Here is a 17,867-nt window from a genome sequence, read left to right as displayed (position 1 = left end):
TTTATTGTGGTTTGCTTTATACATCATTTTATTGTGGTTTGCTTTATTGCACCTCGCAGATACTGTGTTTTTTACTAGACCCTCCACCAGCAAAAAGATTATGACTCACTGAAGGTTCAGATAATGGTTAGCATTTTTTAGCAATAAAGTATTTTTTAATTAAGGTACGTACATTGTTTTAGACATAATGCTATGGCACACTTAACAGACTACAGTATAGTGTAACATAACTTTTATATGCACTGGGAAACTAAAAGATTCACGTGACTCTATTGTGATATTCGCTTTATTGTGGTGGCCTAGAAGCCAACTTGCAATATCTCCGAGATATGCCTGTTTTTATTTTCATATGTACACATTAGAAGGCAAATTATAACCTTAAAAGCAAATAAAACATCAACTGCAATGGAACATAAAATAGTCTGAACATAGTGTCAAATCACTATAGCAGTGTGAAGACTAGGGTGCATGAACAGCCATAACAATCTCCCCATTTTAAGCTCTGTGCCTACTTAGCTGATAGGTGTGTGGCTGTCACAATAAAAGATATGTGTATGTTTCTGTGTGTGTGTACATATGTTCATAAAATATTTAAAGAAAAGCAATCATGGAAGGCTAAAACAAAAACAAAAATCAATATCCATAGCATATAAGAGGGAACTGGGCAGGACAGGAACAGAAGCTAACCCTTTCTGAACGTAGCTTCTAGTCTGGACTACAGAGCCATATAAAAGCATTATATAATTTAAAAACAAAATTAAATAAAAAAGGAAAAAAGCAGTTTCTAAAACCCAAAGCAAATGGAAATAAATGAGTTATATAAACATCTAGAGTAGTATTTGAAGAGACTTTAAAAAGCAGCATTTGGCTATCATCTCAGTGTGACATATCCTTAAGACAAAAGAAGTGGAAAAAACAAAAATAAACAAAACTTTTTCTTCATTCAATAATCACAGCAATAACACTGGAATTGTTGTTGTTTTGAGGAAGACTGGCCCTGAGCTAACTACTGCCAGTCCTCTTCTTTTTGCTGAGGAAGCCTGGCCCTGAGCTAACATCTGTGCCCATCTTCCTCTACTTTATATGTGGGATGCCTACCACAGCATGGTGTGTCAGGCGGTGCCATGTCCACACCCAGGATCCAGGCCGGTAAACCCCGGGCTGCTGGGAAGCGGAACATGCAAACTTAACCACTGCGCCACCGGGCCAGCCCCTGGAATTGTTATTTTAAAAAGAAACATGTGCCTTTCAGAGAAAGGGCTGACTTCACGTCAGGGAAAAGAAATGTTCATGATGAGCCCATGGCATTTTTGTTTTGCCAGAAAGGATAGAGACGCCAACTTGAAGGGTTTCCTATCGACTAAAGATTGGACTGTTTAAGCATAAAAAAGAATAAGGATTTAAACACATTAAAACACATCAAACATATTTTTTTAAAAATTTAAAGTTCATAACACAAAAAACTACAAAAACAAAACCCCTTGCCTATCAGAACCTTTGGAGCTTGCTTGTGCATCAACTCATTATTCTGAGAATTGATGGAGAGAAAAAAATCAAGCATTTATCTTGCCTTTCCTGTATGAAACATATTTCAGTCTACTAAATAGTTGATTTAGGAACATTCTTCTTCATTGAATTCTGGCTATTTCTGGCAGTAGGAAATCACGTTTGCAACTCTTAATGAAGTAATGGATAGTCAATGATTTCAGGAGTTTCAACCTGTTTCAATCTTCATGTCCCTAAAAATAGGGCAAGGAGACATCATTGCTGCCTCACGCGATGTAACAGGGTGTAGTCTAATTATGATGTAAGTATTCTTACCAAAAGAAGTGAAGCTAAATCTTTTTATTTCTGCTTTATTGAGATATAATTGGCATATAACATTGTGTAAGCTTAAGGTGTACAATGCAATGATTTTATAAAAGTTGATACTAAATCTAATCAAAACTCTAGATCTAGCCACCAATAGAAGGAAATATGAGAAATAGAGGAACATCTTCAATGGTACCAGAAGAATACAATCAAGCAAAAACAGGATATGGGAAATTCTATAGGACAAATAACCAATTTCTTCAATAAATATATAAAAACAATATGAGTACAATTTATATGTATCATATATATGTATTTATATGTATATGTAAATATATGTATGTATGTATGTATATGTTTGTGTGTGTGTATATACATATATACTTATATATATGTTAATAAAGGTGGGGAGAAATTGTTGACGATTAAAAGAAACATGAGATAGGGGCTGGCCCTGTGGCCAAGTCGTTAAGTTCGCATACTCCACTTTGGTGGCCTAGGGTTTCACTGGTTCCGATCCTGCGCAAGGACATAGCACTGCTCATCAAGCCATGCTGAGGTGGCATCCCACGTGGCACAACTAGAAGGACAAGTAGAATATACAACTATGTACTGGGGGACTTTGGGGAGAAAGAAAAAAAACGACTAGGCAACAGATGTTAGTTCAGGTGCCAATCTTAAAAAAAAAAAGAAAAGAAAAAAGAAACATGAGACATACAGTATTCAAATGAAATTGGTAGACCTTGTTTTGAATCCTCATTCAAATAAACTATCAACAAAAAAATTCAGTTATTAAGACATTGACGAAATGAGATAATATTAAGAAATTATCATTAATTTTGTTAAGTATGATGAGGGATGTAGGTTGGGGTTATGGTAAAGAAAAGTCCTTACCTGGTGGAGAAATTTAGTGAAGAACTTGTGGGTAAAAATGATATAATATCGGGATTTGGCTTAAAATAATCCTGACCCATACCCACACTTACCCAAAAAAGCTGGAAGAAGGGTATATGAAGCAAGACAAGCAAAGAGGTTCACCTTGTTATATTTTGGACATTTTCATAATAAATTTTGTAAAAAGGAAGGAAGAAACAAAAAGAAAGAATCCTTTATAACATGGGAACAATAATAGTACTACTTCATGGAACTGTTGCGAGCATCACAATGCATATGAACTCTTAACACGTATGTGGTATATGGTAAACCTTCCTTAATTTACTATTATTAGCAGAAAATAACAAATCACTATTTCCTAAAAATGACTGTGAAACATGGGTCAAATAAAGCTAAACTTCATTTTTTTATGATAGAATTTCTCATGGGTATTTGGCTGTACATCCCTGGTGGGATATATGCTAAAGAAAAAAAGAACTGCAAAAGAAAAATTTTAATTGCATTCAGTAGTCTTACTAGTAACAGCCTCATCAACATTGTAAACCTTCAACTGGAGTATAAAGGATGGAAGGCTTCCCAAAATTGAGTGGCCACAAAACACTCTAATCATGGAGCATCTGAGAGGAGCAGAGTTCCATGAAAAACGGTACCTTAAACTTGAATATTACAAACTTGCCATAAATTTGAGTAAAATTTGCCTCTATAAAAACACCTTGCTATTACTTTATGAGAACGTTAATCTATTTCTCTATGTACAAAGTTCTACCTACAAAGGAACAATGAAAATGTCTAAAACAGGCCAAGATATATTTTGAAATCTCCAGGAAGAATGTATTCAGAAATAATTTTCAAAAGAAAGCGAAAGGACCTTGTTATCCCTGGTAACTATTATATCATTCCTAGCATCTAGAAAAATCTCTGGGTACATACTAGTCACTCAATAAATACAACCTATAAGACATAAAACTGATTTATAAAACTTTCCCAACTAAGACAACCACAATATGGGAATAGTGAGATTTAAAAAAATCTTTTCATTTAATATGGATATGAAAATGATGATCTGGTTCATATTTACAAATAAAATAGGCAACAAATACCAACATTACTCTCAAAGTTTTTTACCTTAGCTCTGAGAGTTCTGGAAACACATCAGGGACATCTGGCATCTTGTAACCAAAACCATTTTGGCTTATCTAAAGAGAATTTGAAATGGTATTAAATTTCAGCTATCTTTTTGACTGCTCCTATTTACTTATGAAAGTCATTTTTAATTTACTACATCCCCTAACTGTTTTCATTATGACATCTTCATCTTCACACTTTACATTGTCCTTACTCTCCCCTTCTTTCTTCATTCTATTTGTTTCAGTGTAGCTTTATACATATAGGGCTACTTTTTTTTTTTTGTGGGGATGTGAGCACCTGTGTTAGCTGTCTTTCTTGGGCAAGTATATGGCTATAAAATAAATCTCTTCAGTGTATCTGTGACAAGTGCAGAGAATTACCTGTGGATTTCATTGATATAATATGAATACATTTGTCTCAAGTGAAAGGCATTAGGCATAAAGTTGGTGAAAGTCTGAATAGTTACATACCTAAGTGTGATGAGACAGTAGGGTAGATCAGGAATAGAGTGCCCATTGTTTAAATATAGATAAGTTTTTAAAATTGAGGACACTCGAAAAGTTCTCTTGTAATTTTGTTTATACTACTAACTGTAGTTTGTTCATAATACTCATTAATACAATGATGAAAGTTTTTGGGAAACAAAAGTCCACCTGGGTCTATATTCTACACTATTGCAAACATTAAAATTAGCAAAGTTGGATATAATAAGGTTTTACACTATTTGAGTATTTTTATGGGTGATATTCACTAAGGGTTAAAAATCCTTTTATATGGTTTTTAAATCCTTTTATATGTTTTATGCACAATGTATGACTCTCTCCCTCAGTAACATCCCATATGGCAACAGTTCTCAGCTTAATTTAAGAACACAGAATGTTTTAAATCAATGAGGCCCCTGAAGCCCCCTAGCATGCTATAGCAGACCCTCCACAATCTGATACCTGCTTCTCCTACATGATCGCTTCTTCTGCCTTTGCCTCCATCCTACAGGACAGCCAGAGATCTAGTCTAGGCAGCTTCACAAATAGGCCATCTGGTTTATGCCTCCACAGCTTCATCAGTGCTGCTGGCTCTTTAAAGAATGCTTTACAGAACCCCTTGTCATCCTGGCAAATTCATTACCATCTCTCAAAATCTGGCCTCAAGATAAATTCATACATTTATCTGCCTCATTTTAACTGAACACCTACTATAGGTATCAGGCACGGTTTGCAGATAAAGTGCTAAGGATAAAGTGCTGAAAAAGACCAGAATCACATTTTCTATAAAGGCATCCTGTCTATTTCTACCTTGGTCCCTGAGAGCACTGACCATTCCCTCAACTGTGCTTCACCATAACTCTAGACTATCTTTTCTACTCTATTGGAAGTTCCTTATTTACAATTATTTGATTATTTGTTGGTCACCTCTCTGAGTTTGTTACCTGAGTTTAAAATGTAATTTAATCTTTATCTTTGGTGCCTAACTTACTGGCTGGCACAAGGAGGCATATAATGTTTGCTGATTGAATGAATGTCTCAAAGGTACAAAATATAGATAACTGAAGATACCAACCAGTGCTGAAGTGTCTGTCGTGGGAATGGGTAACGGCAGATTTGAAAGGACACCAAATGAAGGAGCAGCAGGCTTGGCTGTTGTATAACTTGTCGTTGAAGAGGAAACAGTGTCAGCGACAGATAAAGAAGTGATAGTTCTGTTAGCTTCTTGTGGGGGAAATGGAGAAAGAAATGGAAACCCCTGAGAAGCATAAGGAGGCATCCCACCTGGGTTACTGTATAAACTAAAGAGAAAGAGAGAAGAAACATTAGATTTTAGAGATAAATTTGTAAAATTATTCCTAAATTGTTCTAAATAACAATGGTTATGCATTATAGATGGGATCTTTACTGCAGGTGACACTTATTATAATTATATAACTGAATTAAATACTATGTAAATTGAAAAACTATGAACCCCTGTAAGAAGTGAGGTTTCCATGAAAAAGAAAAGTGTTTTAGAAAAACATACAATTCAACTGGTCAGAGTAGAAGTGAATAGACAGGCCATTATTGAGTTTTGGGCACTCCATTAGCATCAGTCAGTATCTTCATAGAGGGAACATAGAACATTTAATCCATAAAATTTATTCAAGTGGAAGCTGCTTAGTAGCTTTCACTATATTGGGAAAATCTGACTGAAAGTCAAGACTACTCTTCTAGAAAATTTTAAAGTAAAATTAAATGCACAGATGAGCTGCTAAAAATGTTAAAATATTAAAAAGAGATGCATATAAAAACATGTATATATATTAGAAAAAGCTGTATACCAGTATGTACTTAGGATTTAATCAGATAATATTTATTTTTGCAAGATAATAAATACTTGGATTCTGGTTCAAGATAGTGATGTAGGAAGATCTTGAACTCAGCTCCTCTCATGGACACAGTGAATCTACAATTACATATGGAAAAATTTCCTCTGAAAAAAACCTAAAAACTAGGTGAACGACTCCTACGCATTGGGCAAATGAGAAAAAAACCACTCCGAAGCAGGTAGGAGAGGCTGGGACACAATCTCCCCATAAACCTCACCCTTGGGCAGCGACCTACAACTGGGAGGGAACTCAAAACCTAGAGCTTGTCCCTGAGGAGTGAAGGGTGTGAACCCCACACTGGGCACCTGAACGTTTAGGACCTGCACATGCCCCAAAACATCCACCTTTGAAAACCAGTGAGGCTCATATCCACAAGACCCACAAGGCTATAGCAAACTGAGAAACAACTCTTAAAGGGCTTGCATGCTCAGACCCACTCGCCCAAGGGCCCAGTGCAGAGGTAGCCAATTGAGAGGTGCCCAGACTTTATGTGAATGAGGCTCATTTTCTAATCTTAAAGCATCAGCATGAGAGGCAGGCCTGTAATTTAATACACATCCAGGGGCCTGCAGGAAGTCCCTGGGGACAGAGGCTGGCAGGCTCTATCCTTATGTTCCCTATCTGCCTTGCCCCAACCAGTGGATGCCATCTTTGAGCTCTCCTTCTGCCACACTCTGGAGCACCAATATCTCCCAGAGGGGAGCTTCTATGTGCATCTAGTGTCCCGGTTTTTGTTTGGTGCTCTGGGTTTGCAGCTGCTGCCCAGGGGATGTCCCTGGATCATGTGGCTCCGGAGGGAAGGAGGGCTTCTATTCCAGGGTCCCATGAGACAGTAACAATTGGAGAGACAGTTCTGGACAGGCTACCACCCCAGGGCACGGCCTAGGTAGCAGACTGAAACACTCCCCCCCAAAACTTTCTGTGAAAGAGGCCTATTTGCTTGTCCTGGAGGCGCACGCTTCTGGTTCAGCCGACATCTAGAGGCCTACAGAGGTCTCTAAGGGAACACAGGCCAGTACACATCATCTTTGCACTCTCCTTTTGCCTCACTAGAGTTCACTGGTATCTCTCAGAAAGAGCTTATACACTCATCTAAAGCCCCAGTTTTTGAGAGTGCCACACAGAGGACACCTCCAGATGGCCTGGCTCTGATGGCCAGTGGGGTTTACGACTGAGGTCCCACAGGACTGTATATACTTGAATACTTTAAAAGTTGCTGCCTAAGGGTCTGGATTCCAATTAGCCTGAATCTAGGTGCTGACTGACATCCTCCCCTGTGGGACACTGACAGGCCTTGGCACACCCAAAACTACTGGGAGATGTTAAAAATATGGGCTGCTTGGACAATCACAAAAGTTGGAGAGACAATCAAGAGCTAGGTCAGGGTTGAATGATAACGTTCATCTCCTACATGAGGCCAACCCTTCAAGACAGAGAAGTGGCTGTCTTATCTAATGCATAGAAACCAACATAGAGAGTCAAGCAAAATGAAGAAACAGACAAATATGTTCGAAACAAAAGAACAAGATAAAACTTAAGAAAAAAGCCTTAATGAAACAGATATTAAATAATTTACTCAACAAAGAGTTCAAATTATAGTCATAAAGATGCTCACTGAACTTGAGAGAAGAATGGATGAACACTCTGAGAACTTCAACAAAGAGATAGAAAATATAAGAAAGCACCAAATAGAAGTCACAGAGCTGAAGAATACAAATAACTGCACTGAAAATGCACTACAGAGGTCCAACAGCAGACTAGGTGAAGCTGAGGAAAGGTTCAGTGAACTCGAAGACAGGGCAGTGGAACTTACCCAATCAGAGCAGCAAAAAGAAAAAAGAATTTAAAAAAGTGAAGACAGCTTAAGGGACTTCTAGGAAAACATCAAGTGAAGTAACATTTGCCTTATAGGGGTCCCAGAAGGAGAAGAGAGAGAGAAAGGGGCAGAAAACTTATCGAAAAAGTAATGGCTAAAAACTTCCCTAACCTGGGAAAGTAAACAGACATCCAGATCCAGGAAGCCCAGAGAGTTCCAAAAAGGAAGAACCCAAAGAGAACCACACCAAGAAACATTGCAATTAAAATGTCGAAAGTTAAAGACAAGGAAAGAATCTTAAAAGCAGCAAGAGAAAAACAACTTGTAATGTACAAGGGAACCCCCAATAAGACTATCAGCAGATTTTTCGGCAAAAACTTTGCAGGCCAGAAGGAAGTGGCACAAATATTCAAAATGCTGAAAGAACACAGATTCCAACCAAGAATACTCTATTTGGCAAAATTATCACTCAGAATTGAAAGAGAGATAAAGAATTTTCTAGATAAGCAAAAGCTAAAGGAGTTGATCATCACTAAACTGGCCTTACAAGAAATGTTAAAGAGACTTCTTTAAGCTGAAAAGAAAAGGTGCTAATTAGTTACAAGAAAACATATGAAAGTACAAATCTCACTAGTAAAGATAAATATATAATAAAGGTTGTGGATTAATCACTTGTAAAGCTAGTATGAAGGCACAAAGACAAAAGTTATAGAAACAGCTATAACTACAATAACTAATTAAAGGATACACAAGACAAAAAGATGTAAAATGTAACATCAAAAACAGAAAACGTGGGGGATGGGAGTAAAATTGTAGAGCTTTAGAATACAAAAAAAATCAGAAATGAAAAAGGAGATGTTACAACTGATACTACAGAAATATAAAGGATCATAAAAGACTACTATGAACAATTATATGCCAACAAATTTGACAACCTAGAAGCAATGGGTAAATTCCTAGAAACATAAAACCTACCCAGATTGAATCAAGAAATAGAAAGTAAGAGTATACTGATTAGTAGTAAGGAGACTGAATCAGTAATCAAAACCTCCCAACAAACGAAAGTCCAGGACCAGACAGCTTTACTGGTGAATTCTACCAAATAATCAAAGATGATTTAATACCAATCCTTTTGAAATTCTTCCAAAAAACAGATGAGGAGGAAATACTTCCAAACTCATTTGACAAAGCAAGCATTACCCTGATATTAAAATCAGACAAGGGTGACACAAGAAAATTATAGCCCAATATCCCTGATGAAGATAGCTGCGAAACTTCTCAACAGAACTTTAGCAAACTGAATTCAATAATACATTAAAAGGATCATACACCATGATCCAGTGGGATTTATTATGGAGATGCAAGGGCAATTCAATACCTGCAAATCAATCTCATTAACAAAATGAAGGATAAAAATCAGATGATCATCTCAACAGATGCAGAAAAGCCTTTTGCTAAAATTCAACATCCATTTATGATAAAAACTCTGAACAAACCAGGTAAAGAGTGAACGTACTTCAACCAAATAAAGAGCATATAAGATAAGTCCAGCGCTAACATCATACTCAATGGTGAAAAGCCTAAAGCTTTTCTTCTCGGATCAGGAACAAGATAAGGACGCCCATTCTCACCACTTTTATTCAACACAGTTTTGGAAGTCCTAGCCAGAACAATCAGGCAAGAAAAACAAATAAAAGGCATTCAAATTGGAAAGGAAGAAGTAAAACTGTCTCTATTTGCAAATGACATGACATTACATATAGAAAACTCTAAAGACTACACCAAAAAACTTTTAGAACTACTAAACAAATTCAGTAATGTTGCAGGATACAAAATCAATATGCAAAAAGTTGTTGCATTTCTATACACTAATAATGAACTATCAGAAAAAGAAATTAAGAAAACATTTCCGTTTACAATTGCATCAGAAAAATAAAATACCTAGGAAGACGTGAAAAATCTATATATTGAAAACCACAAGACATTAATAAAAGAAATTGAAGATGACACAAATAAATGGAAAGATATTCTGTGCTTGTGGATTGGAAGAATTAATATTTTTAAAATATACTACTACTCAAAGCATTCTACAGATTCAACGCAATCCCTACCAAAATTCTAATGGCACTTTTCAAAGAAATAGAACAAACAATCCTAAAATATGTATGGAACCACAAAAGACCCTGAATAGCCAAAGCAATCTTGGGAAAGAAGAACAAAGCTGGAGGCATCATAATCCCTGATTTCAAACTATATTACAAAACTACAGTAATCAAAACAGTATGGTATCAGCATAAAAACAGACACATAGATAAATGGAACACAACAGAGATCCCAGAAATAAACCCACGCATACACGGTCAATTAATTTATGACAATAGAGATGAGAACATACAAAGGGGAAAGGACAGTCTCTTCAATAAATGATGCTGGGAAAACTGGACAGCCACATGCAAAAAAATGAAACTGGACCACTGTCTTATACCACAAACAAAAATTAACTCAAAATTGATTAAAGACTTGAATGTAAGACCTGAAACCATAAAACTCTTAGAAGAAAACATAGGCAGTAAGCTCCTTACATTGATCTGAGTAACGAATTTTTGCATCTGACACCAAAAGCAAAGGCAATAAAAGCAAAAATAAACAAGTGGGACTACATCAAACCAAAAAGCTTCTGCACAGCAAAGGAAACCATCAACAAAAGGAAAAGGCAACCTATTAAATGGGAGAAATATTTGCAAATCATAAAGCTGATAAGGGGTGAGCATCCAAAATATATAAAGAACTCAAACAACTCAATAGCAAAAAAACAATCCAATTAAAAAATGGACACAAGAGGGGCCAGCTGGTAGGGCAGCGGTTAAACTCACACATTCCGCTTTGGCGGCCTGGGGTTTGCTGGTTTGGATCCAGGGTGCGCACATGGCACTGCTTGGCAAGCCATGCAGTGGCAGGCGTCCCACATAAAAAGTAGAGGAAGATGGGCAAGGATGTTAGCTCAGGGCCAGTTTTCCTCGGCAAAAAGAGGAGGATTGGCAGCAGATGATAGCTCAGGGCTAATCATCCTCAAAAAACAAAAACAGGACACAAGATCTGACTAGACATTTTTCCAAAAAACATACAGATGGCCAACAGGTACATGAAAAGACTGATTGTCAGCATCACTAATCATCAGGGAAATGCAAATCAAAACCACAATGAGATATCACCTCATATCTGTTAGAAGGTCTAGCATCAAAAAGACAAAAGATAAGAAATGCTGGTGATGTGGGAAAAGGGAACCCTTGTACATCATTGGTGGGAATGTAAATTGGTGCAGCTACTATGGAATACAGCATGGAGGTTCCTCAAAAAATTAAAAATAGAACTACTATATGATCCAGCAATTCCACTTCTGGATATTTATCCAAGGAAAATGAAAACAGTAACTTAAAAACTTAAAACAAGTGTACCCCCATGTTCATAGCAGCATTTAATAACCAAGATATGAAAACAACCTAAGTGTCCACTGATGGACAAGTTTACAAAACGTAGTGTATATATACAATGGAATATCATTCAGCCATAAAAAATGAAGAAATCCTGCCATTTTTGAGAACATGAATGGACCTAGGGCATTATGCTAAGTGAAATAAATCAGACAGAGAAAGACGAATGCTCTCACTTAAAAGTAGAATCTAAAAAGAAAACCAACAAGCTCATAGATACAGAGAACAGACTGGTGGTTGCCAGAGGTGGAGGGCGGGGGGTGGGGGAAATGGGTGCAGGTGGTCAAAAGGTATAAACTTCTAGTTATAAAATGAATAAGTCATGGGGATGTAAAGTACAACATGGTGACTACAGTTAGTAATACTGTACTGCATACTTGAAAGCTGCTGAGAGGAGATTTTACACAACCTCATCATAAGAAAAAAACGTTTGCAACTATGTATGGTGACTGATGTTAACTAGACTTATTGTGGTGGTCATTTTGCAACATATACAAATATTGAATCATTATGTTGTACACCTGAAACTATTATGGTATGTCAATTATACCTAAAAAAGATAAATATTTTACATTTAAAGTCTTTTTTTCTCTTAGAGAAATTCAGAGAGAATTAAATTTTAAAATAATTAGGTAAGTAAGGCCTAAATGCAGATAAGAATTGAAGATAAGATAATTGAAGATAAGAATCTAAATACCAATATTTGACTTAGTCACTGTGTAAAGGATAAAAGAACTCATGTTTTCTTAAAATGAAATATTAAATATTTCACTTTGTATTTGTGGTATAATAAGAAATATATTTGGTCTTTGACCAAGTTCCTGGCATAGAGTTCCTAAAACCTTGGTAATTTGCTAAGTGATAGGAATCTTTTTTGTTATTCCCAGCACCAGAGTTTACGCTAATGCCATGACTTAGGCTGGGTCCTTATGTAGTCTCAGGACGGGGCTGGTCATCAGAAAGACCACATGACAGAAGGCTGGAACTTTCAGCTGCACCCACCAACCTCAGGGAAGAGTGGCGCTGCAGATTAAGCTCTACTAAAACTCTTCCACAATGAGATCTGACAAGCTTCCTTGTTGGTGACTGCATCCATATGGCAGGAAGGTGGTGCCCCACAGTCCATGAGGACAGAAGCTCCTGCACTGGGGACCTTTCCAGACCTTGCCCTCTGTACGTCTTCATCTGGCTATTCTTCTCTGTATCCTTTAAAGTATCCTTTATAATAAACCAGTAAACATAAGTAAACGTTTCTCTGAGTTCTGTGAACCACCCTAACAAATTAATCGAATCTGAGGAAGGGTCACGGTTAACCTGTAATTTATAGCCAGTTGGTCAGAAGCAGAGGTAACATCCTGTGGATTTTCGATTGGTGTCTGAAGTGGGGCAGTCTTGTGAGACTGAGCCCTTAACCTGTGGGATTTGAAACTATCTCTAGACAGAGAGAGTCAGAATTGAGTTAAATTTGTAGGAAACCCAGTGATGTCCCCTGAAAATTACTTGGTGGTGGTGGAAAAAACAGATTTCAAAGTATTGAAACATGTTGCAAAATAAATAAAGCTTAAACAATTTTTTAATGGGAGTGCTATCACAGTCACGCACCACATAATGATGTTTCCATCAAAGACGAACTACGTATATGACAGCGGTTCCGTAAGATTAGTACCATGTAGCCTAGGTGTGTGGTAGGCTACACCATCTAGGTTTGTATAAGTATACCCCGTGATGTTTGCACAATGAAGAATTTGCCTAACGACGCATTTCTCAATGTATCCCTGTCATTAAATGACGCATGACAGTATTTCATTTAATGACACAAATTAACAAGTTGGAATTATGTTGGAAGAAAACATTTGTCTCAGATTTTGAAATGTATAGTGATACTAAACTTTATATAGAAAAATAAATAAGCAAGAATAGAAGGAAAAGTATCTGAAAAAGGACGGTAAAGAGAGATTAGCCCTGCCATATAGCAAAAACAAATTATAAAACCTTAATAATTAAAAAATACTTTTTAAAAGCATAATACTGTGAAAGGATAGGTAGATCAATGGAACTGAATATAAAAATCCAGAAAAAGCCCAAACACATATGGGAATTAGGATAAATCTCAAATAAGTGAAAAAGATCAATCATTAAATAGTGTCAGGACATCTGGGAAAAATTAAATTAGAGCCAGACCCTCATATTTATAATAGGATAAAAACCAAATGGAGCAGAGATCTAAATGTTTAAAAAAAAATCTTAAAAGAACTAGAAGAAATCAATGGGAGATTATAACCTTGGGGTGGGAAAGGACTTTCTGTGATCCCAAATTCAGAAGTCATAAAAGAAAATAATAAATTCCATGACATTAAAAAAAAACCTCTATACAACAAAGCCCATTAAAAGTAAAGACAAATAAACAAATTGGGGGAAAATATTTGAAACTCATAGCACAGACATAGGAATAATTTCTCTAGTATATAAAGAATTCCTACAAGTTGATAAAAGACTAGCAACCCAATAGCAAAATGGAGAATAGGATAGAATACACAGGTTACAAAAAGGAAAGAAAAACATCTCTAAATCACAGGAAAAGATGTTCAACTTCACTGTTAGTAAGGTAAACAAAACTAAAACTATATCAACATATCACTTTCTGCTTATAAATTGGCAAAGATCCATTTTTTCCTATGTTGGCAAAGGGTATGGGAAAATAAACACTGCGTATGGGAGTAGGAATTGGTACAACCACTCTGTAGAGTAATTTTGCAGCATCTGTCAAGATTGCAAATGTGCATATCACTTGGAAAATGTATCCAAGTATCCTCATATTTGGGTAAAATTATCTTTAAGGTTATTCACCGCAGCACTGAGGGCAAAGAAGGGTACGTCTTTTAGGAAAGATTGGAAACAATGAAAATATCCACCAATAGGAGTGTTGTTATATAAATTATGGTCCATCCATAAAACAAATACTTTGTGGCCATAAAGAAGAATGAAGAGGTACTTTAGTAACAACATGGAAAGCTCTCTGAACCATACCACTGAGTGAAAAAAAGAGGCAAGGGAACAGTATGTCACCATTTGTGTAGAAAAGGAGGGAATAAAATACTGCATATACATATTTCCTTGTATATGCATAAAATATCTCAGGAATTCCATATATACGCACCCAAATGAACAACTTTGGTTACCAATGAGAAGAAAAACTAAGTTGCAAGGGAAAAAGAAGTGGTAAGGAGACTTTTTCCCTCATACTCCTTTATACTTTTTGAATTTTGAGCCAAATGAATATACGACTGATTGAAAAAATTAAGTTAAAAAAGTTTTTTAATAAGCTTGTTTATGTCAAAGCATGGCCCATATTTATCTTAAAACTTTACTTTTACCTAAAAGTATATTAGTGACACATGTAAATATAACATAAGTTACTTAGGAACAATATGAGCAACATGAAAGAATATGTGTATTATCTTTGAATTAAAGTCTTAATAATTTTGAACCAATTTGCTTTATTTTGACCTAAGTGGCAGGTACAACCTATAAAATAATCTAAGAAATTCATCAGACTTGCTTTTTAATAATGTGTACTGTGTCACAGAACTTATTTGAAATGGGAGCAAGTAAACTTGTTGGCTTGTATTTTCAAGTAAAGTGAATGAGTTTATATCTAACCCTATCCTGACACAAAATAGGAAATACAGTTTTCAGATAAAGACTATCAGTGAGGCTCATGACTCCAGGACACAGACACAGGAGGGCAAAGATGAGGGCTGGGGCTGATGTACCTAATGAACTGGATAATCTAGCTAAGCAGATTTCCAGGCAGTGTGAAAGATGCCTCCTGACTTCTGAACAAGAAAAAGTTCCTGAAATTAAGTAGGACTGGGCAATAAAGACAACAAATATTCCGGGAAGAGGAAACAAAAAGACCAACAAGAAGCTGCATCATCAGGCAAGTTTCAGAATGCCAAAGATAAAAAAACAAGTTACAAAGGATCAAGGGGCCGGCCAGGTGGCGCAGCGGTTAAGTGCACTTCAGCAGCCTGGGGTTCGCTGGTTCGGATCCTGGGTGCGGACATGGCACCACTTGGCACGCCATGCGGTGGTAGGTGTCCCACATAGAAAGTAGAGGAAGATGGGCACGATGTTAGCTCAGGGCCAGTCTTCCTCAGAAAAAGAGGAGGAGGATTGGTAGCAGTTAGCTCAGGGCTAATCTTCCTCAAAAAAAAAAAGAAAAATTAAACAGAAAAAAAGTTACAAAGGATCAAAAATCAAAATGACATTGGACATCTTAGCAACATAGAAGCCTATATCTAGACAATAGAGCAATACCTTCAAAATTCTGAGTGGAAAACCACTTCCACTTAGAATTTGAACTGTATCAACTATTAAGTGTGAGAGTATGTTAAGACATTTGCAGATTAAAAAAAAAAGTCTCAAAATTTATCTTCTAAGCATCTTGTGGCATACTATATTTTCCAAAAACGGTTGCAAAATATTTCTGGTCCCACACACTCTTCCAGAACCTTGTCACTCCGCCATGAAAAGCCTATTTTCCTCCCCTTGAATCTGGTCAGGACTTTTCCATTGCCTTAACAAACTGTAGAAGTGACACTGATGAATTCAGCAGCTAAGTCACAGAAAGTGATATGACTTTCTCATAGCTCTTTCTCAGGATGTTCACCCTAGGAACCCAGCCATTATGTTGTGAGGAAGCCCAAGCCACACAGAGAGGCCAAGTCCAGGGACTCTAGCAGACATCCCCAGGCAAGGCCTCTGAGGGGCAGCCCGAGAGCCTGCTGCTGCTGAGTACAGCAGACAAGAGCTCTTTGACAAACCCTGCTTGAATTGAAGATTAGTGAGCAAAATAAACGTGTTCACTGTTTTAAGCCATAACTGTGGGTAATTTATCATGAAGCCTTAGTAACCAGAATAGATTTTAGCACCTGCAAGTGGAATGCTGCTGTAACAAAAAACCCCTAAAGGGTGGGAGTGGCTTTGGGACTGAGGTGAAAGCTACATGTACCCTCAGGAGAGTGTAAAAGACTGAAGGGCATCAAAGAGACTGTTAGCAGAAGTCTGACAGGCCTTTGAGAAGGGGGTCAATGAGCACCAAAGGAAACTGAGGGAAATGTTATTGGAAGAGGAACTTTGTTATGTATGGCTGGAAAGTTTACCAACGGTGCCTGCAATAACGTGGGAAATAAAAAATGCATCTAGTGAGTTGGATGCTCTAGCTAAGGAGATTTCCAGGTGGTGTTAAAGGTGCCACCTGATTTCTAGTTGGCTATAGTAAAACGTGACCAAAGAGAGATAAAGAAAGAACCACTAAATATAAAGAGACAAAAGTCTTGGGTTTGGGTCCTGGGTTTGAAAATAAAAATGTCTCTCATTCCAGGCTCTCTAAGATTGTCAAATTAAGAAAGAGCTTCAAAGAAAAGATGAAACCCAGGGTGGGCTAGAAGCTCCTTTGTCAACATCTCTAAAAGAACTGATGCAGTGCCTCAGAGAACTCTCCATGAGACTAAAGGCCTTCTAGGGCTTCTAAGAATCTTAAGGGAGTTGTCTCTAAGCAGCCTCACAGGAAGCCTACCAGTTTATTTTGCAGACCTAGGGGTGTTGCTTTTGTCTAAAGAAATGGATTCATAAGAAAACTACAAATATTTTAAAATAATTGCATCATCTTAGTCTAAAAGGGACAGAGACAGTATCAAATGAAGAGAGGCCTGTGGACCCTTAAACTTCTGTAAGCAGGAAGCAGGCTGAAAAAAACTACTCACCTGCAAACATGAGCTAAATATCACGGAAAGAAAGAATGACTCAGAAGGCAAAACCAAGAACCCAGAATTACTCTGTGAAGAATCATTCCCACAAAGTACGACTGAGTTCTAATCAAAGAAATAGCAACATGTGCCCAGCTGGATTTCAGAACTGCCATGGATCGACGGCTCCTGTGTGCCTCCCATTTTCTCCCTTTTTGAGTGAAAGGGTCTAGAGTGGTTATCTTAGGCTTGTTCTACTGTTGTACGATGGGTGTGTGAGGGACAGCTACCCTGTCTCTTTAATTCACTGGTCTTCAGATCAAAAGGAATTTTACTTGAGGAACACACCTGAGCAACCTCATCTGTACCTGAATCTGAGTTAGATGTATAACCCTGGACCCTGATCATGAGCCTCATTCTGTAATGTGACAAACTCTGGAAGTTCTCAGGGCAGGGGATGAGTGCATTTTTGCATACAGGAGAGACGTGAATTCTTGTGGCCAGAAGAACTGTGGCCGATTGTATTTCCCAAAATGGCCACAACCAGACTTCTAGTCCCACATGCTCTTCTTGAACTCCGCCACCCCAGCAAGAGACGTCTACTTCCCCTCCCCTTTGAA

At 37.3% G+C, this 17,867-nt stretch overlaps 1 protein-coding gene across 1 annotated transcript in view; it reads right to left on the bottom strand.

The window, feature by feature from the left end:
- The window catches only part of VPS37A (VPS37A subunit of ESCRT-I), a 42,014-nt gene that overhangs the window by 8,020 nt on the left and 16,127 nt on the right, over window positions 1-17,867 (bottom strand). Inside the window, exons 5-6 of the mRNA XM_046648426.1 lie at window positions 5,392-5,617; window positions 3,832-3,902 (exon numbers count right to left, since the gene is read on the bottom strand). Of these exons, the coding sequence (XP_046504382.1) occupies window positions 3,832-3,902; window positions 5,392-5,617 (297 nt within the window). The remainder of the gene's footprint in view (window positions 1-3,831; window positions 3,903-5,391; window positions 5,618-17,867) is intronic.

This window comes from Equus quagga, chromosome 22, assembly GCF_021613505.1.
Source record: "Equus quagga isolate Etosha38 chromosome 22, UCLA_HA_Equagga_1.0, whole genome shotgun sequence".
NCBI lineage: Eukaryota > Metazoa > Chordata > Mammalia > Perissodactyla > Equidae > Equus > Equus quagga.
Note: the sequence above shows the minus strand (reverse complement) of the source record. Positions and strands in the feature narration are given on the sequence as shown.